A 21,501-nucleotide genomic window follows, 5' to 3' on the forward strand; every position below is an offset into this window, starting at 1 on the left:
TGTATACCGACTGCCAAAGGACTGGTTGAATTCTGTCACCTCTGACATCATTCATTGCTAAACTGCATGGATGGCATTTGATCTGGGAGGGAGCTCAAGTTGTTATACAATAAGTACTTAATTAGCATACACAGTATACCTCTCCATTGTCATTTTGGAAATCAAAACATACACAGATGGCAAAAAGTTTACCACATTTGGTGATGTGAAAACTGATCCTATTTGATATATGCCAAAAATTTCGGGGAAAAATGAATGCATACGCTTTCTGGAGAGAGGAGGATCTTTTGAGATACATTTGTAGTATGGATTGTGATGAATACCTTATTAACCTCAGTTTAAGTACCAGCGAGTAGAGTTTTCCAAACCTGTACTTGAGCTGCAAAGAAAAACAAACTACTCATCGTTTCCTTGAGGCATGCATTTCACTATGGCAAAGCGCACCAGGCGTGCATGACAGGGGAATCTGGGCCTGCTTCAGCCAACTGAGTAGACCATGAGCATTCTTCGAACACAAGGCAGAAGGCTTTATGGAGTGGAGAAGAGGGAGAAAATTTGGAACCATTGTCTGATGATTTCATTTTGGAAGGGCCATTCCTCAGCCGACTGCTGCTTCAGGAAGGCGAGGTGATGGGACCAGACTCGGCCAGATGTTGGCTACGGTAGCAAGCAACTTTAGCAGCCAAAACGGGGCAGTGTCATGACACCAGCTGAACACGTGTCAGCTGCGAGAAGCAGGAAGATGCTGCGCGCGGGGCCAGAGCTGACTGTATTATACAGCGTCCCATCTGAGGCTGCATAAGACACTCACTGGCGAGCTTACGGGGCCTCGGAACGATGTCAGGAGCCGCACAACACACAACACACCAGAGGGCAATGCACAGTCAGAAAGAAAGAGAAAGAAAGAAGAATGAGAGGAAACAAGCAAGACACGCGTCCGTCGTGCACAAACCTTCGGGCTCTGTGTGTTCTTTGTGATGGACTTGCTTCAGCGGGCAGCAGAAGATTTCGTGACACTTAGCACGAAAGGGGGACTCTTTTTTCTTTAATTCCGCAGATTGGATGGAATCTTGCCGTAACATAATGTATTCCTGTGTGCCAGGGGGGGCGTCATCCAGAACTGTGGTCACCACATAACAAAATGAACTCAAGTTAGAGCTTTAGGAAAGTAGGGAAACGTCTTACATCAACTCTACTCCCGGGGGAGACTATAGAAACAACAGTCCCAAGAAAAGTTTCCAAGAAAAGCATTGCATTGCATTGGGGGGTTTTCGTTTGAGGGGCTTAGTTTGCTAATATGAATAGTTTACTCATCTATACATACCTTGATAGTGAGTACTGAGTTGGCCAAAATGTTCACTCGGATTTTTTCCAGCCAAAGGTGAGAAAAACCCAGATGAACTTTGTGGCCATCACAATATACTGAGCATTTAAGGGTTAGATTGTCCCGGATGAGCAATAAAACATGTTAATACCAATAACCATATTATATCTAAATAAACACTGTGGAAAGCGACATGTTTCAACTTGAGGTACAATATAAATATTTACAGGCGAAAACAGCTAATTTCCACAAAATTTTCAGTGTATTCGTTTGCATTTTCTTCCTGGGTCTGTTCCTGGTGAGGGCCTGGCTTTCATGCACTATGTACAGAGTTGACATTCCAGTCAAGAGGCTAATAATCAACACTGGATCAAAGACCTACCTTGAATTGTGGCACTGCAGGGCCTGATTCACTTTTGGCCTCAGATATGAGGCCCCTCTCAGATTTCTAGGCCCTTTGTGCATTTTCCTAAGGAATACTATGATTGTCTAGTGTTCGTTCCCTGCTAAAACAAGGTGTCTGCTTTCACCTGGTCCACTGCAACATTATTTTTCCTGATAACTACCTACCAAAGAGTGTGCAAATTTGATCTGGGTCTGTAGAAACAGGGCATTGACCTCAGAATGGATTTTTTTTTCACACCTTCCCAGTGAGGTCATCCCATTTTACCAGGAGTGAGTCAGTACCCCTAAAGTTATGATTGACAATGCACTGACTCATCCTACTCCCTCAAATGCATACTCTTAACATAACTTGAGAAAGACTGGGTACCAGCTGCAAACTTCCTATGGGGAGAACAAGGCTATGATGCTTGTAAAATATCACCAGCTTATGGCTGAGATTGGATGGGATCTTGTGCTTCCACATTTGGCACAACATTCTCAGCTCACTGGCTAGGATCTTAACAGACTTTTAGAACTTTCTTTCACATTGGAATGAAAATGGCATGCAAACCAACATAACCTGGAAATTAATATTATGAGTTGAGAACAAGTTCTTGATAGATTGGCTGTGTGTGGAATTGTTGCCTTCCTTTATAAGTCATTAAATTATGCAAGAAGGTGATGAATATTTTAGTCACTTCTCTTTCTATTTTCCTCTAGTGCTCAACAGTAGTAATCAAAAATATTATATAGACAGACCACCACAGCCTTTTCTGAAAGAGAGTTCCCTTCATCTACTAGGAATGTGACGGCAACTTCTTAGAATCTGGTTGCTGAATGCACATCTTTGGTAGCAACAGCTGCTATTCAGACCATTAGCAACCATTTCCTGCCATGAGCAGATAGTTATGATAATATATACATGTATCAAATTCTAGCATCACAGATGAAGGTAAGTTCTAGTTTGACCATACAAAATATTTAAGGAAAACCTCCCAAACTTAGAACTGAGAAAAAAAAAAACCACCACCCATGATTATACAGAAGCTGAGAAATCCCATTTTCATGCACGGTATATAAGAAACACATTTTAAGATCAGAAGAGAATTGGAGGATTAAAAAAAAAAGAATAACTTTTGGATAATACATAGAGAGCTTATTCAGAAGTACACGATAAACACCAGTAAATTGTTTTCCATTTTCATTTTTCGATACCAAAAATGACATCACAAATGGGCATCTCTGGAGATTAATGGCACAATAGCTTTTGGCTGACTCTCCAGCCATCAGCTTTACCCAGCTGGTCATTAATTCCCACAAAAAGCCTTGTACTTCCATCATTATTGTTTAATTAGATACAGCTAGTATCTGTAACATACAACAAAATTCTAGTGAAAGAGCCCCGCTGACTGATATAAGAACCAGACCCCAAATTCATCATCATGAGGAAAGCAGCAAAGTCACAAAAGTGCAACATAATTGCTTTCCACAAAATTCTCTCTCTCCTATTCTTTCTTCAAATTGAATTTAGCAAGTGAAAAAGATGCCAAGATGAGAGCATTTAAGGAGCCATCTGAGTAATGACCGCAGGCAAAGAACATTTCCTTGGAAATTGTGAACATCTGGGAGTTAATGGCTTAGCTTTGCATCCAGGCTGTCTCTACTCAAATGCCCCAAACATAAATCAATTCAGGAAAAACAGAAAAAAATATCAAATCTATCAGCATACCTTGGTGTCATTTTGACACAAGACCTAAAAATATTTTGGACTTTTTAACCAGAAGTGGCAATCTACAGGAAACACCTCATTTCAGTCTATAAAATCTTTGAATGTAAACTCATTTTGATGAAAGATTAAAACTATTGTATTAATTTATTCCTAGGACTCCTTCAGGTAGAACAGTGACTGTATGTGCAATTGACAATAGCAGGAGTGACAGGGAACTTCCCATAAGACCCCAGCACTAAGGCAGGTGGGTACCTTAATTCTACTACCTTAAAAAAAGGATGAGGAGACAATGTGTCCAAAGGGCACAAACTCTAGAAAAGGGAGAGGAGACTTGCAAAGAAGTCAGCTCATCGAAACAGGAAAAAAAGAATGGAATCTACCTTCCCCTGGCTTAATCCTAGGATTTCTGCTATTTCCCCACTTCTATTACATTCGTTCTTACACACCATTCCAGCCTCTGAAAACCACTCTTGCCTTTGTTCAAAAACTACTTGTCCACATTTATTCAGTGACTCCTGCTCTTCTTCTCAATAATGTTATCCAATCTTGAAGGTTGCACAAAAGACTCCAGTGATTAGGCAGACAATAGATTTACACCAAACCTCTTCCAGTTTCAGAGCTTCAGTTTGACTCTTTCAGACAGGTAAGATGGTAAAAGTAGCTCATGGTTGATTTTTGAACTGCAGGACCCATGTATTGAGAAAGGCCATTAGCCCCATGACAGTAGCAGCCAAGGAGTAGGCCTCTGCTGGGAAATGACACCCACATAGCCAGTGCCCTTGACCTTGATCGCACAGGCCACCTACTCAGAATTCCAAAGTCCCACAAGAGTGGTAGAGAGTTGGATGAGAGAAGTACACACATGCAAATTCACACACCCACAGACATGCAGACACTGACAGGTGGCATACTCAGACACAGGGTGACAAGTGACGCTACTGGTGGTATGATAGTTAAGAGCACAATTTATGGAAGACCTTGTTCCCATTATACAAGGTGTTTATTGACTAACCATTAGGTGGGCAAGCCTACATCCAGGATTGGTTTCCCAGTAACAGTCCTGGATTGGCAGTAAACCACCCTCATTCTCCTCCAGGCTTCTCAGCAATTCTCAGGATCAAGGCCATGGTCACGAGTGGGGACAGTCATAGGAAGGGAAGAAAATTTATATCTAAAGCCAGTGACCTGGTCTACGTTACCCATGTTCACAGAAATATAGTGTTCCCATTTCAAACTGGACATAATGCATTGATCTGTAGCAAACCATCTGTGATAAAATGAAAACGTTTGTCATGGTTGTTTAGTCGCCCTGTCATGTCTGACTTTTGCAACCCCATGGACTGCAACATGCCAGGCCTCCCTGTCCCTCACCATCTCCCAAAGTTTGTCCAAGTTCATGTTCATTGCATCAGTGATGCCATCCAGCCATCTCATTCTCTGACACCCTCTTCTCCTTCTGCCCTCAATTGTTCCCAGCAGCAGGGACTTTTCCAATGAGTCGACTATTTGCATCAAATGACCAAGATACTGGAGCTTCTGCTTCAGCAAAACTAATTCCAGTGTAATATATGTCTTAAATGCATTTTTAATTAAAGAAGTTAACAATCATTTATTCTTTCTGTTTAGAAACTCAACTTCTTATTTTCTTATTTTACTTCATATAATGTTGGCTACATAAAATACCTACCCAAGTATTTAGTAGTATCACAAACACTACACTCTTCCAAGTCACTGCAAACAGAAATTCTTTAGAGATAACTTAATCCAACCCCTTTGTCTTAAAACATAAGGAAAATAATGCTCAGGAAGGGGAATTGACAAGCCACAAAGCTATTGGAAAAGCCCAGCCTAGACGCCAGGATTTTAGTGTGTTTACCAGAAAGTCTTAAGTAGGTTCTGGTTGCTTTTCTTTGTACAAACTGATATATTTAAACAGGATCTTTGGTATACCTTAGCTTCAAAGATTATCTCTGTCTCCAACGAAGTTTACTGACTTTATTTAAAGACAGAAAAGCAACCAGGAACAACCTGGGAAACTATTCAGACAATGCCACAAAGGCATCTGGCCCCTGGCCAGGCCACTGTGACTTGCAAGGTGTGCTGTTTTTAAGCTGGAAGCAGTTAATAAGCCCTCAGTTATTTGATGACGCTATTTCTTTTGCTTTTCAGTGAACTCTTTGGAAAGACGACTCAACATACTTAATTAATGATACATGATTTGAAATCAAAGCAAATCTGAGATCACCAGGGCAACAGAAATGAACACAGCCATGGGACTACCAGTCAAAGTTATTGGACATATATTAGTGACTCCGAAAAGCAAATGCTTGAAAGCATCTATGAAAGTAAAAATAAGGGAAAATACACAGATTATCAAATGTCCTTAAATAATGAAAAAGTCAGTAGAAAACAGAATAACTGGAGTGATTACTCTTCCTTGTCACTGAGCACCTGTCAAGCAGAAAAGTAAATTCAGCCACAGATGAATTAACTCAAGTCCTCCATTTTGCTTTCCAACTCACTATTGAATGTGTGTGTGTGCCTGCTAAGTCACTTCAGTCGTGTCCGACGCTGTGTGACCCTATGGACCGTAGCCTGCCAGGCTCCTCTGTCCATGGGATTCTCCAGGCAAGAATACTGGAGTGGCTTGCCATTCCCTTCTCCAGGGGATCTTCCTGACCCAGGGTTCAAACCCGAGTCTCTTAGGTCTCCTGCACTGGCAGGCAGGTTCTTTACCACTAGCACCACCTGGGAAGCTCCATCTATTGAATACTTACATAAGCTTTACTGCCACACTGGATACTATCAACGGCAAGTTTAAATGTCAATGAATTCTCTGTTTCCATCTGTGCTCAAGCGCAGTCATGTCCGACTCTTTGTGTTCCTTTGGACTGTGGCCCGCCAAGCTCTTCTGTTCATGGAATTTTCCAGGCAAGAACACTGGAGTGGGTTGTGATTTCTGCCTTCAGGGGATCTTCCCAATCGAGGGACTGAACCTGCATCTCCTATGTCTCCTGCAAACAGGTGGATTCTTTGCCGGCTAAGCCACTGGGGAAGTCAATGAGTTATTCAGATAATTCACTGAATTGCTTTAATCAATACGAATGGTCCTTTTGTTTGGCCAAAATAGAAACAACTTAAAATATTTCTAGACATTTGTTACCTTTCCCTTTGCAATCTTCCCCAACTTCATGCAACCTCCAAGCACTATCCAGTTTTCCTTCAATTTTGTTTCTTCAGGCTGTTTTGCTACTTTCACGGGAGGAAAAATTTCAAACTCACTATCATGGTGGCCACCCACCTCCAAAATTCTATCACACATCTATCTTCTTCCACACACTAGCTTTACATAGTATCTAAAATATGCCTGAAGACCTTGTATTGTACCTGCTGTTCAATATGACACCCCCATTGGCTCTACTCAAATGCCACCTCTTCTGAGATGTTTTTTTAGCCATGTTAAACAGGTTTGCACTTATCACAATCTGTAATTATGTAGGTATTTATGTATATGCCTCTCCTCTGACTCTTCCCACATGAATATAGGCGTTCTGAGCCAGAAACACTATTTGTCTCATTTGTCATTCTATAGGTGGAGTCAATTGTAAAACACACTCAAAGAATTCTTATGAATCAAATGAAAGATACCCACCTTCACCCAGCCTTACTTCGAAGCAAAGGTAAATAGCTCATTCTAACTCTTCATGAGTTGGTTAGAAAGCATCTCTGACTCAATGGATGTGAATTTGAGCAAATTCCAAGAGATAGTGGAGGACAGAGTAGCCTGGCATGCTACAGTCCATCGGGTCACAAAGAGTCGAATATGATTCAGTGACTGAACAACAATAACAACAAAAACAACAACTCTTCATGTCCCTATATCACTTTAAGAAATTTATCCTGTCATTTGTTGAGATAGCTTTTAGACATTATCGTAAGCTTTTAGTGAGAAGTGAGATTGATAATTATTTTCATAGATGTGTCTTTCCTCCACAACTTGAATGGGAGCTCCTAGAAGACCAGAACCATGTCTCTTTTGCTTTCCTAATGGCCCACCTACAATGTTTTGTGCATGGTAACTTTGCATGCACAAACTGAGTCCCTTCTAGAGAGAGTCCCACCTACCTTGAAGGTGTGTGCTAAGAAGAAAGGATCAGAAATGGAAAGAGTTCAGCACATTGCATGGTACCTGGCAGGCACCAGAGTGGCTGCAATGGAAGAAAGACCATACATGACAGAGATGGAGCTCACTGAGCACTGTACCAGGATCCCCACCCTTGAGACACAGCTAAATTCCTGGGTGACCTTTGGAATGGCACATCACATCTCTGAGTCTCAGTTTTCTCATTTCAAAAGTAAGTGACGTGGGGACTTCCCTGGTAGTCCAGTGGTTGGGATTCCAAATTTCCACTTCAGGGGATGTGGGTTCGATCTGTGCAAGATCCCACATGCCAAAGAGTGTGCAAAAATATTTAAAAAAAAAAACAATAATAAGTGATGTGGACCAGGCCAGGCTTTCTCAACATTAGCACTTTGACATCTGGGGCTGGATAATTCCTTGTTCTAAGAGGCTATTCTATGCACTGCAGGATGCATAATAGCATCCCTGACCTCTACCTTGTAGATGCCAGTAGCATTCCAGCCCAATTTGTGAATACGAAAAAAGGTCTCCAGATACTGTCAAATCCCCCTTTACCAGTGGGATGAGGGCAAAATCATCTCAGTTGAGAATCACTGGCCTGATGATTCTCCCACCCCCATGCCCAGTTCTATAAAGCTCTCTGTAAAGAAATCTTACCTGGAAGTCTCTTTCTGACCCTCAGAGATGCTTAGCATCCAGCAAGGACTCAGATTTCTACTCAGGGGAGTTTGGTTCAGACCAAACAGTGAGGAAGATGTGCTAGTGAGCACACCAGTCATCCAGGTAAACAAAGCCCTGGACAAGATGGAAACCACTACAGCTGCACACCAGTGAAGTACTTACTCAGCTCATGGCAAAGGCCTTCTCTAGTGAGGATGCCACTGGGCAGCATCGATGGCATTGCACAACGTTAGGGGAGTATGTCCAGGCACGTGCTGAGAATACATAATAGATGGGGCACAGCCTACCAAAGACCCAGCTCAAATGGGGACAAGAAGCAAGAGGAGGTGGGCAACTCTGAGGCTTTATCTAAGGAGCTTTCCTGAAGGTCGGCCTTCTCATCATCAAAGGGCCCACATCACCAGGGAATATGGGTTTCCAAGGTGGTGCAGTGTAAAACAATCAGCCTGCAATGCAGGAGACCTGGGTTTGATTCCTGGGTCGGGAAGATTCCCCTGGAGAAGGGAACGGCTACCCATTCCAGTATTCTTGCCTGGAAAATATCATGGGCAGAGGAGCCTGGCAGGCTAAAGTTCATGGGATTGCAAAGAGTCGGACATGACTGAGCACATGCACACGTGCACACAACATCAGGGAGCCCTTCCCTGAAGACAGAAATGAGTCCTTCATGCAGAAAAGTGGCAGCTCCCTCTAGTAGAACAGATTGTGTGCAGAGGTTCTGTGCACAGCTGGAATGGCATGGATTTTGTCCCCACCACCATTTAAAGCATGTGAGAAAGAAATGCTTAGACATACACTGGACCTGAGAACACTGGGTGTTGTTAATTCACCTCAATATACTGTCTGCAGGGCTGGCACCTGCCCACTACTTGCAAGTTTTCTAGCCTGATGTCATTGCATTCCTCTCCCCCATGCACCTGTTGAAGTCCAAGTCAAACTGAAGTATCCATCCTAGTCTTCTGGAAGGTTTGTTAAGACACAGGTTGCTGGGCACCTTCACCTAGAGTTTGTGATGGAGTTGGTCTGGGGTGGGCATGAACAAGTTCCCAAGTGCTGGCTGATGATGCTCAAGGATTACATGGGGGCAGGGGGGATGACTGCCTAGGTGTTTGTTTTACCTGCTCCAGCTACCTCTGCTGTCTGCATCCTCCTCCACCTGGAACAAACATAGTCTACACCATTGGTTCTCAGCTAGGGTTGAGCACTAGTGTCATGTGCGGAACTTTTAAAAACTGAAGTTCTCATGGTACCACCCCAGATCAATTACACTGGACTCTCCAGCCTGTGGCTGGAGTGCTGGTGGGTTTCCAAACTCCTCTGGTGATTCAACTGCACAACTGGAGTTAAGAATGACTGTTGTAAGCCTTTTCTTGCTTTCTCCAGTGAAAATTCCTCTCTCTCTCTTGGAGCAGGGGTGGGGGGTGGGGGGGATGGGCGGCTCTGGCCTCTGATTATCTTGCTACAGGGTTAGGGGTTGTCAAGCTTCCTTACAGTTGACAATCCACATATATCTTATACTGGTCCCTCCCTATCTGCAGTTCCTACATTGGCAAGGTTCCACATCTGCGGATTCATTCAACCACGGCTCATGCAGTCCTGTAGTAGGAACTACTGAAAAAAACTCATGCATGTAAGTGGACCCTGGTACTTCAAACCCACGTTGTTCAAGAATGAACCGTATTTCCATTTCTTTGCACACCTCAGGCCAGAGTGGCCATGTCCTCTTGGGTACTGGTACTGTTCACTTTGTAAAACTCTACAGCAGCTCCTATCTCCCCACAGCCAGTCTATTGTACTCTGAACAGCCATGGTGGTTGGTGCATAACTCTACCACAGCATTAACCCACGGTACCCTAGGTTCTTCTTGTCTTTCAATATGACAATCTCCTCACTAGCCAGTTTCGTTGAAGGGAATCAAAGCAAGCTCTCTGCTTATTAGAACCCCTCAAGGTCAATGTCTTGGGCTGGTGATAGCAGGTGTCTTGGCCTTGAAGCCAGTTGGTGATGCTGCATGTCACAACTCTGGATTCGTGCTGATCAGCTCTGCACATAGACTCCTCACCCTCAGGGTCTGCACAGAATCACTGCAAACTTTCCATGTGATGCAATTTGAACCACAGTGCAGCACTAGCTCATGGTCAGGAAACAAAATGGTACCAAGGATTCATTGGGAACCTTGTTGGTGACCAGTCCAGTAAATACACTAGTCCTTCTTTTATGACATCACAAAAGGGGGGTTGGAATACATTTTCCATAAATTGCATCCTCGAGCCCTGCAATTTAGGGGCTCTCCACCCTAGCTACAAAATCAGAACCACTTCAGGGATCTTTTATAACACACCCATGCCTGGGCCCCACCTCCAGAAAGTCTCTTTAATTGGTCCTGGAGCAGGGTAGGGACCTTGGCAGTCAAGCTCCCCAGGCAGTTCTCAGGTGCAGTTAGGATGGTGAACCAATGTGCCTAACCAAAGGAGCAAGAGAAAAATTGAAGCTGCAAATGTGAGCACAATTAACTGCAAAGATGTCTTCCTGAAAAAAAAGGAAGTGCTCTAGAAGATACTGGGAATTTCGAGTTCTAAGCCCCTTAATGATTGGATAAATAAATATAGAACACAATAAATTCCAATAAATATGGAATACAAATGGCTCACTCAAGGAGAAAGCCTTAGGGAATGAAGAAGAATGTACTGGCAAAGGCCTCACAATCCACTGGTACTGGTTCAAATTCCAGTTCAAACCCCCAACTCCCAGTTTTCCCCTTTGCCAGTATCTCCCCCTTGGCAACTGCAAGTCTGTTTGGGATTCAGTTCAGTCGCTCAGTTGCGTCCAACTCTTAGCGACCTCATGGACTGTAGCAGGCCAGGCTTCCCTCTCCATCACCAATTCCCAGAGCTTGCTCAAACTCATGTCCATCAATTCGGTTATGCCATCCAACCATCTCATCCTCTGTCGTCCCCTTCTCCTCCTGCCTTCAATCTTTCCCAGCATCAAGGTCTTTTTCAGTTAGTCAGCAGGTATAAACTGGGATTAGCAGGTGTAAACTATTATACTGGGGTAGCCAAAAAGCTCAGTCGGGTTTTTTGTATCATCCCAAATGAAGGTTTTGGCTAATCCAATATATAGGATGGAGAACAAAGGTTCTACTGTATAGCACAGGGAACTATATTCAATATCCTGGAATAAACCATAATGGAAAATAATGTGAAAAAGAATATATATATTCGGATATATATATCTGAATTACTTTGCTGTACAGCAGAAATTAACACATTGTAAATCAACTAGACTTCAATTTTAAAAAATAAAAAAAATTTAAATTCCAGTTCTGAGACCGGAAGTGGTCTCAACAGTGTGTTCAGCAAGTTCTGTCTCCTCTGAATCCAACAAACAGGTTGATTGCTATTTGGAAGTGAGGATCCTGGACCAGCATCATGGGTAATACCTGGAAGCTTGTTAGACATGTAGTCCCTCATCCCTGCCAAGTCTAGTCCAATAGAGTCAGAATCTGTATTTTCATAAGATTCTAAGGGGACTGCAATGCATACTAAAGATTGAGATGCACCTAGAACAGGGGCTGGCAGATAGTCATGGAGTCTGCCCTCAGGATTAGTTCACTCCCTTGTCCCTTGAGTCCAAACAACTATTTGGGCGTCAATTTTATGTATATTCCTGGAAACCCAACCAAGGGTAGAGGAAAAAGCAGAGGACTTGAGAGACCTCTGCCTCCTACTACATAACCAAGCGTCAATTTCCTACCTTTTATACATGACCCAACCATATCAACATAGAACTCCTAACAAGGTTGTTTTAAAAAGTAAAAGAAATGCTTAGGTGGAACTGTCCAGCACAATGCCTTGCCCTTGATAGGTACTCCATATGTATTAAGTACTCCCCGAACATTAACTGAGGCTGAAACCAATTTAACGTGAAAGTGTCTTTCCCAAGGGAAAAAAAAAAACAAACAAACAAACAGCCATCTACTTTCTAACTGGACAGACAAAGCTTTCACATGACCCTCATGTTAATTTTATAATCAAAGTAGGGAGAATGACTCATAGGAAAAAAAGATCTTATACTGCTCACAGAGTAAGAAAATGAATGACAAATGGTTATCTCTTCCAGACTGTCAAGTGGAATTTCTTGAATATGTTTCATTATGACTGGGTTCATTGAAAAATTTTATTTGCTTTCACTTATTTTGTTTTCTGACACAGCACGCATCTGGTTATGATGTCCTAGGGACTGAAACAATTAGGCAGTCTTTAAAGATTACTTATAGATTGATTCTAGGTGTGGCTTTTCCACCAAATTTTACCTCTTCCTCCATGAATAATGATGGAGGTCACTGGCACCATTTAATAAGGAGTCTTTCTCTTCAGACACAGTAAACTAAGGGGACTGCCCACAGCATGCTGTCCCAGCCAGCTCTGCCCAGTATGTGTGAGTGTGTGTCTATGTATGTGTCTGAGGCTAGAGATATGCCTTTATTTTTAATAACTATTAGTGCAAGAGCTCCGGGTAGGCTCACAAAATGATGTCATAGTTACTCACAGAAACTTTGTCTCCTGATATTTTCTTAGATTTTGCTCTTAAGACCTTTCTTTGGTAACATCATAGGCTACATTGCTAAAGAACCTATCAATTTTTTTCTATTTTTAGAGCATTAAATCTCAGAGGAATGAGGTTTCCTCACCTACATACTAGAAAGTGTACTCTCAAGCATTACACCCGTCTTACTAGCAAATGCGTTCATGGTCACTATACTTCTTCACATGGCATGCTAGAGGATGCCTGCACTATGCATGAGTGCTATTTCCTTCATACTTTTCTCTCCTGTTTTGAAAGCTAAGCTCTGATTCAAATCTCATGGTTGCCCCAAGTCTTCTGAGATGTCTCAAGAACCCCACCTCACAGGCTCTGCTAACAGCCAGAAATTCCTCAGCCCTGGTGATAGTGACTGGAAAATTATACTGTAAAAATATGATCAAGTGCTGTCAACCTCCCTCTACCTCTCCATATCCCCCCAAAAGGTAAGCAGCAAACTCATTTTACTTAACTAGTTATAAAATATCAGGTTCTCCAAGAAGTTCATTTGCATTTTACGTAACAGCGTAAGAAAACCTGAATGATCTTTTTGGCCAACCCATTACAATCTTTTCAAGCAATCAGAGTTCTCTTACTTCCTCTTCCTGCCACTGTCTTATGGGCCATATGTGCTTCTGTCACTTACTGATGTCTCCTTCCAACCCCAGCAACACTGAAGAAAATTCACTCAAGTACATTAGCAGCTCATCTTGACTGACCCTTGGGCAGGAACCATGAAGCAAAAATCAAGGTATGGGCTGATCTATAAAAAGCATTTCTCAAAAACTATAAACTAGGCCTATGTCATTATGGCTTTGTGCTCCCTGGCATTCTGTGAAGTGTGGCTGTACCAGTTGATTGAGAAGTACTAAAGGGGGAAAGAAGGCCCCTGAAAAGACATCAGAAAAGGTTCTTTCAATTAATCAAGATGTGAGTCATCTCAAGTCTTATCTCATTTAAACTATGCACTGGTTAAATCCTTCCATTTCCGGTTAGTCACAAGCTGCACTCAAGCTCATCAAAACACAGCTCAAAAAATGATGCAAATGAACTTATTTACAAAACAGAACAGACTCACAGAATTACAGGACAAGTTTATGGTTACTAGAGCAGAAGAGTGGGGAGGGGGATAGACTGGGAGCTTAGGACTGACATGTACACACTGGTATATTTAAAATAGATAGTCATCAAGGACCTACTGTATAGCACAAGGAACTCTGCTCAATACTTTGTAATAACATAAAAGAAACTTTAAAAGAATAGATATATGTATATGTATGCTGCTGCTGCTAAGTCGCTTCAGTCGTGTCCGACTCTGTGAGACCCCAGAGATGGCAGCCCACCAGGCTCCCCCGTCCCTGGGATGCTTCAGGCAAGAACACTGGAGTGGGTTGCCATTTCCTTCTCCAATGCATGAAAGTGAAGTCGCTCAGTCGTGTCTGACTCTTAGCAACCCCATGGACTGCAGCCTACCAGACTCCTCCGTCCATGGGATTTTCCAGGCAAGAGTAGTAGAGTAGGGTGTATACACACACACACACACACACACACACACACACACACACACACACACACACACACACACATATATATGAATCAGGCTTCCCTGGCGGATCAGATGGTAAAGAATCTGCCTGCAACATGGCAGACTCCAGTTCGATCCTTGGGTTGGGAAGATGCCCTGGAGAAGAGAATGGCTATCCACTCCAGTATTTTTACCTGGGAAATTCCATGGACAGAGGAGCCCAGCAGGTACAGTCCATGGGTCACAAAGAGTCGGATGACTGACTGACAACAACAACACAAGTGAATCACTGCGCTGTACACCTAAAGCTAACACAACATTGTTAATCAACAAAATTCCATTATAAATTTTTTTTAATGACAGCTCAATTTGGCTGCAACATCAAATTCATCAATTTACAAGCTCAAATCGTTTTTTAAAACCTCCAGGAAATGCAGTCTTCACCTATATCCTGTGGAAGAATTCCTTGCCCTTACATAATTAAAAGAGGGACATTTTTTAGCCAATGGAGAGCTTCAGAACAAAATTCCCAAATCCAGTGGCAGAAATCCAGAAGAGAATTCTCAAACAGAAATATTTCAGTAACATGAGTGCTTTTCTCTGCACTCAGGTCCGCCATAGTTTCTAACTCCCCATTAAACAAACCGAGCTGTTGTTTCTTCTCAGGAGGGCTGTCCCTGTGTGGATGACAGAAGGAAGAATATAGTGTGCCAGGTTAGAACCCACTCTAAATTTGTTTATGAAAAATTGCAAAGCAAATGGTATTTGAGTTTGTTTACTCTTGGCAGCATTTCTGTTTAAGAAAGACGCATTATGACTGAAAAGCTTCGAGCCATCAAATGTCCTTAAAATAGCATCTAATGATTTAGGTGTAAATGAATCATAAACACTTAAATTAAGCTTCCCCCTCATTCCCTACAAACCCAGCTGGTTAAGTGAGGTTTTAGCCAAAGAGCATTCTTTAATCCTATTTTTCTCTTAATCTTATTAAAGGTAAGGTCTTCTGAGTTGGGCTCAAGGCTAGATTTAGTGCTCCCATTTAAGACACTGGGAATACTCACTTTTTTTTTTTTCCAGTTCTTACAAAATTTCAAACTTACACTTTTTTTTTCTTTTGTCATTGAAGTATAGTCGATTTATAATGTGTTACTTTCTGCTGGAGAACAAAGAATCATTCTTTTGATATTCTTTTGCATTATGGTTTATCACAGGATGTTGAATATAGCTGCCTGTGCTATACAGTAGAACCTTCTTGTTTGCCCATTCAATACTCACATTATATTTTTAAAAGGAGTAAAGTGGAGTGTTGTGTGTATAAATGCACTTTTATACATTTTCAATATCTGTAACAACCTCATAAGGCAGGTGACATTACCATCCCCAGTTGGCACAGAGGAACCTAAATGAATGTCAGAGAGATAACCGAGAGGAACCCAGAAGCAAGATGAGAGCTGGGATTCAAACCCAGGACTTCATGTCCCCAGGGCCTATACTCTTACTCCCTGTGTCATACTGTATACTCAATTATGTATCTATGGTAGGCAGAACGATGGCCCCTGAAAGATGCCCACATCCTAGTCCCTGGAACCTGGGAATATGTTACTTGAAGATTGCAGATGTAGTTAAGGTTGCTCATAAACTGTCATTTAGAAGGATTATCCAGGTGGGTCCAATGTAATTTCTATGTACTCTTGAAATCAAAAGGGAGATGATTTGGTCATAGAGATGAAAAGGAAGAAGACATGGGTCAGATTAAAAGTGTGAAAAGACTCAACAGGCTTTTGCTGGCTTTCAAAAGTGGCCTCAAGCCAGCGAATATACATAGCTTCTGGCAGCTGGGGACGGCCTTCAGTTGATAGATAGCAAGAAGATGGGCATCTCCATCCTACCAGGAACTGCATCCTGCTAAAAACCAACATGAAAAGGGAATGGATCTTTTTCTAGAGCTTCCAGGAAGAAATGCACCCAAAGAAAGCCAAGACTTGCTTCTGACCTTCAGAACAGCAAGATTAATAAATTTGCAGTGATTAAGCCACCCAGATTGTGGTATATTGTTAGGCCAGCAGAAAGCTAATAAAATATTCAATGTTTAAATACTGAAAACCTAACTAGGTTCTATATCCCATAAGCTTTCTAAAGGTATTTTAATAACAGGAATCAAATATCAATATGTGGAACTGACATACCTTCATTATCTTCAGCCGGAGAAGAAAACACACACAAAGCGGTTTCCTTTGGCCTTTTGCTTTTCCATTGCCTTCCATAATACTACCTTTCATATTCTTTCAACAAATATTTATTGCTGCTGCTAAGTCGCTTCAGTCGTGTCCAACCCTTAGCGACCCCATGGACTTCAGCCTACCAGGTTCCTCCGTCCATGGGATTTTCCAGGTGAAAGTACTGGAATGGGTTGCCATTGCCTTCTATTTATTGAGAAACTACCATATGCCAGGCACCATTCAATGTATACAGTACACAGCAGAAAGGAAAAAAAAATGTAGAGAAAAACCCTTACTCTCATGGAGTTTACACCTCTGGAGTGGAGCTGAGGGGTAAACAGAGAGTAAAGAAATCAGGAAGATGAGACTTCCAAGGGTCTCTGAGGCACTCACAGGAAGAGATGTGCTTGAAATCTTCAGAAGACTCACATAGTTGAGAAATAAACACTGACAAGCTAACCTCCTGACACATCAGTGAACTGTCCTTTAGAGCAATCCAGGGTGAAAACAGAGCAGAGGACTGAATGAAATGCCATAGAGAGACCCAGAAGTGTGCCCAGTAAAGGGATCAAAATCACAGATCCTGAGGGAAGAAGTAAGACTTGCTGTTCTGGGTCTTTTTTTTTTTTTTTTCCTTTTAAAGAAAATGAAGATGGACAAAAAATGTGGTTGGAAGTGAGAGACTGAAGGGGAGAGTGGGAGGAGGTGAGTTCAGAAAAGTAAATGGAAATCCATTTATTAGGCCATTGTAGTATCTCTGGCTTCAATTCTGAGTGGCAGGGAGCCATTGGGTGGAGTCAGGCAGAAGAGTGATCAGACCTGGCTTATGTGAGCCAAAGCTCATTCTTGTTGCTATGTAGAGAACAGACTTCAGGAGTGAAGAAGAGAGACTGGTTAGGAGGTTACTGCTATGATCCACGCAAAGGTTGAGAGCAGTTAGGACTTAGTGGTGTAGGCATGAAGAAGTGGTTGTATTCTGGGTACATACTCTAGGAATACAAACTTTTATGAACAGAAGTTATGTCTAACAGCTAACACTATGCAGACGCAAATGACGCTGCTTCATACAGATACCCTTTGAAAATGGTAATTCTGTGGAATATACACTTCCCAAAGGGAAAATATTTATTGTGGATGAGCTAACTCTATTCTCTCGGCATAGGAGAGACCTCTCCTCACACTGAACCCTCTTCTTCATGACTTCATTGTACTAAATGCGCCTGTGTAGACTGGGACCTGGAGAAGGCAATGGCACCCCACTCCAGTACTCTTGCCTGGGAAGTCCCATGGACAGAGGAGCCTGGTAGGCTGCAGTCCATGGGGTCGCAAAGAGTCGAACGTGACTGAGCGACTTCACTTTCACACATTGGAGAAGGAAATGGCAACCCACTCCAGCGTTCTTGCCTGGAGAATCCCAGGGACGGGGGAGTCTCGTGGGCTGCCGTCTCTGGGATCGCACAGAGTCGGACACGACTGAAGCGACTTAGCAGCAGCAGCAGACTGGGATCCAATAGGTACCTAGCAAACATTCACACAGCAGGACAGTATTAATGACAGTGATGGATATGAGAATGGACAGTTTGCAAAACAACATTCTCGACAAATCGATTCTCTTGAGCCTTGACACCATGCTTCTCTCTCTTCTCTCAATGTATTTTCCCTGTCAGTATATCAAAGACTCCACCAAACAAGACTAACACTTTGAGTACTAGTGGGAGAATGGAGGAACTGCAAAGTGAAGAAGAGGCACCAGGCATGCCAAGCTGGGGACCTCTAGCCAGGGAAGGCCTCCTGCTGCTGCTCTTGGCTTCGTCTTTGCCTCTCAGCCCTTAAGCAGGTCCAGTTTACATCTCTTCTTCCAGAAGCTCCCTAGAAGCATGCTGCCTAAAATGCTGTGAGCAGACTTGTAATCCGCTCCACCAATGGTTGCAGGAAACATGGTAAAGCAGGAGCTAGGTGAGTCCTGCTGCCATGATAATTGGATTAAACTCACCTGTCAGGGAAAAGAATGTGCAATTATTGAAGAATACTGTAATGGTTCATTTTCTGTGACACCTTGACAGATCCATAGGGTGCCTAGGTAGTTGGTCAAACATTATTGTGAATGCTTTCTAGGTCCTAGGCACTCTTCTTATATGATCATTTTTATCAAGGTGTGTTGCCCTGTGTATAGCCAGATTGCTAGATTTGGAAAAGCCCATTTATGCTTTAACAAGAACAACAACAACAACAACTAGGGGAAGATTGCAGGACTTGAGCTGCCCATCTTCATCTCCCAGTCCTTTTTCTTCCTTGCAATTGATAACTCACTTATTTTACTTCCTCTTTTTCCATACTGGAAACTGATCTAGCCCAACCATGAATCTAAAAACTGCTTATTAGATGTTTCAGTGTTTTCTCCATCACTCTGCATGAGTCCCAAGTGCCCTGGGCAAGTACATTGGTCTGCAGAGTTACAATCGTTCCTCCAACTCCTTCAGTGTTATGACAGAATGAATTTTTGCTTGATGGGAAATTATTTTGTATTTCATTCCATATTTTATATCCCTGTGTCTATGCACACTGTGAAAGGTTAAAATCAACACTTCAATATAATTCTGATCAGAGGTGATCACCTCTCCCTGATCAGAGGTGATTATTCTAAATGAAATTTGCCAATGATCAGCATCACTTCTCTTATGTGCTACCAAAATGTTTTAATGCAGTGAATAAAAAACACTGATGGTTGTTATCATGATACAGAGGAGACACAAACTTAACGCTGTGTGTGACCAGTAGAACAGTTACCAGCTCGATGTGTTGTCCCTTTAAAAATCACATTCCCACATAGTCCCCAATTTGGTGCAATGTTCACCTTCCTAACAACTCTGATTGCTACAGTGAGGGAAGGTGAGGCTCCAAGAATTATTTGCTTAAGGTTACCCAGAGAATATACACCAGAATTAGGAACACAACGAAGTTGCTGATCCTAAAACTGACATCTAATATACAGATAAATTTCATAAGTTCATTAGTATATCCATTTACTCAGCATCTACTATGTATCAGATCTGTGCTATACTCTGTCTGAAGCACATAGTTATGACCAAACCAATGAACGTTTACATGAAGTTAATAAATAAATGAATCGCTCTCAGCTTTTTCTTTTTTTTTTTTTTGTCTCATCTTACACAGCTCCCCAGAGAGAGAAGGTGTATGTGTGGGGGGTACGTTGACATGATAATGGGGGTGTCGATCTGATAACAGAGACTTTCTTTCTGAGATGCATGATGCTAAGCATCATACATGCACAACATGAACAAGCTGAAGACTTGGGAACCTAGGCCCATTGAGGGCCAGTGGTGAACTTAGAAGCAACCCTGAGAAGGAAGGATTATTCAATTAAGGGTTGCCAGCATGGCCCCTTGGGAGCAAATTACTCCAGACAACTTTTAAAATTTTCCTTCTTGAGTTGAAATTCAGCAGCAGCAACAACAAAAAGAGTACAACGGTGTCCACCCAAAACAGCCTGAACAATACTTCCAGAGATAAACACAAAGATGGAGTCGCATTTCCTCATACTCAGTTGCTGGAGAAAATTATAGTGCCTTTCCTCATTGAATTAAAAGGCCACAGACTCCTAAACGTTTCCATGTTTTGGCAAGAAAATTATAAGTAGTTGTGCCCACTGAGTTTGGTATGAATCTAAATACAGGCGGGTGTAGGTAAACCCAATGTATCAATGCTATCACATAGAGATGCAAATATTACTCAGCATTTGGGGCGCGAGGGGTGGAGGCCCTCTCAGCCAGCCCTACAGGACTGCCCAAGCCCAGAGGATTGGTTTAGAAAAGCTTTTTTGGCCAGGCCTGGCTTCCTTTCTCCTGTTGAATGGGGCCTAGTGCCAACCGAGCAGGTGCCCTGGAAATGATGGAGACATGGGTAGGGCTTCTCTCACACACTCCACTTCACCTCAGGGCCTGTAGTGACTCAGCTCGGCCACTTCACACACACCATGGGTAAATGTGAGGTGAGAGTTTTAGGCCCTGCCTGGTCAAGCATGTCACCCATAGATACCCCCACAGGGCCTAAGGAGAATGGAGTGAAAGAAGGGAGATGACTCCACAGAAGCCAGCACAACTACCAGAAATAGAGGCCATACAATGTCTCTGAAGCCTAGCAGTTAAACCTCACTCTCCACTTCTGAGAATTCGCCCTACCTTGGGCTTTACCAGCTACAAAGATAGCCCATGAACGTTCTACAGAACGATGTCCCTAGGAAGTTTCCTAGAAGACTCAGAATATGGGGTCAGTCCACAGTGATAACTGAATTGCTTCCTTTGGCTAACTTTAGAAAAAAATGGCAAGAGAGGACCCTGCCCCCCACCCCAGATGGTTTGAATCATTGAGAGAGTTCTATTTTCTGCCACAAAATGCATGGCCAACTGTCTTTTCCAAAGGACCCAGTTTCATTGTACCTGTCACTCACCTCAGCACTTGTCCTCTGCTGTCTAAAACTGTGACCTTCTGGTTGAGCTGAAAGCAAGCTGATCCAAACATATTGAGGAGGATTGGTAGATGGAGCTCAGCTACATAGGCAGAAGCAATCCCTGAGAGCACAGGTGGCGAACCAAGTGATGAAAAGTGATGTCAAATGAGGCTCCAGAAACAATCCAGCCACTCCAGAGTCCAAAAGCAGGAAGCTTACAAGAGCCACTCCATGGGAATAATCGGCAGCCAAGAGGAGGCTTCCATGAGGAGACCACATTACTTGGAGGAAACAAACATTTGGCTTTAAAATGTACAAGGCAATACCATCTCCAGATCACCAGTAAGTAGAATGACCATATTAACAAGCAGAATGACATACAGTCACTGCCTTCTCATATCACCCAAAAGGCACAGAGGTAAGCAGTGTGCATGTGTGCTCAGTTG

General features: G+C 42.6%; 1 protein-coding gene across 3 annotated transcripts in view; it reads right to left on the minus strand.

Moving 5' to 3' along the window:
* FGF13 (fibroblast growth factor 13) overlaps positions 1-21,501 on the minus strand; it is a 575,233-nt gene that overhangs the window by 214,101 nt on the left and 339,631 nt on the right. For all 3 annotated transcript variants that reach the window (XM_052662899.1, XM_052662897.1, XM_052662898.1), the window contains one exon: positions 953-1,120. In XM_052662899.1, the coding sequence (XP_052518859.1) occupies positions 953-1,120 (168 nt within the window). The remainder of the gene's footprint in view (positions 1-952; positions 1,121-21,501) is intronic.

Source organism: Budorcas taxicolor, chromosome X (assembly GCF_023091745.1).
Source record: "Budorcas taxicolor isolate Tak-1 chromosome X, Takin1.1, whole genome shotgun sequence".
NCBI lineage: Eukaryota > Metazoa > Chordata > Mammalia > Artiodactyla > Bovidae > Budorcas > Budorcas taxicolor.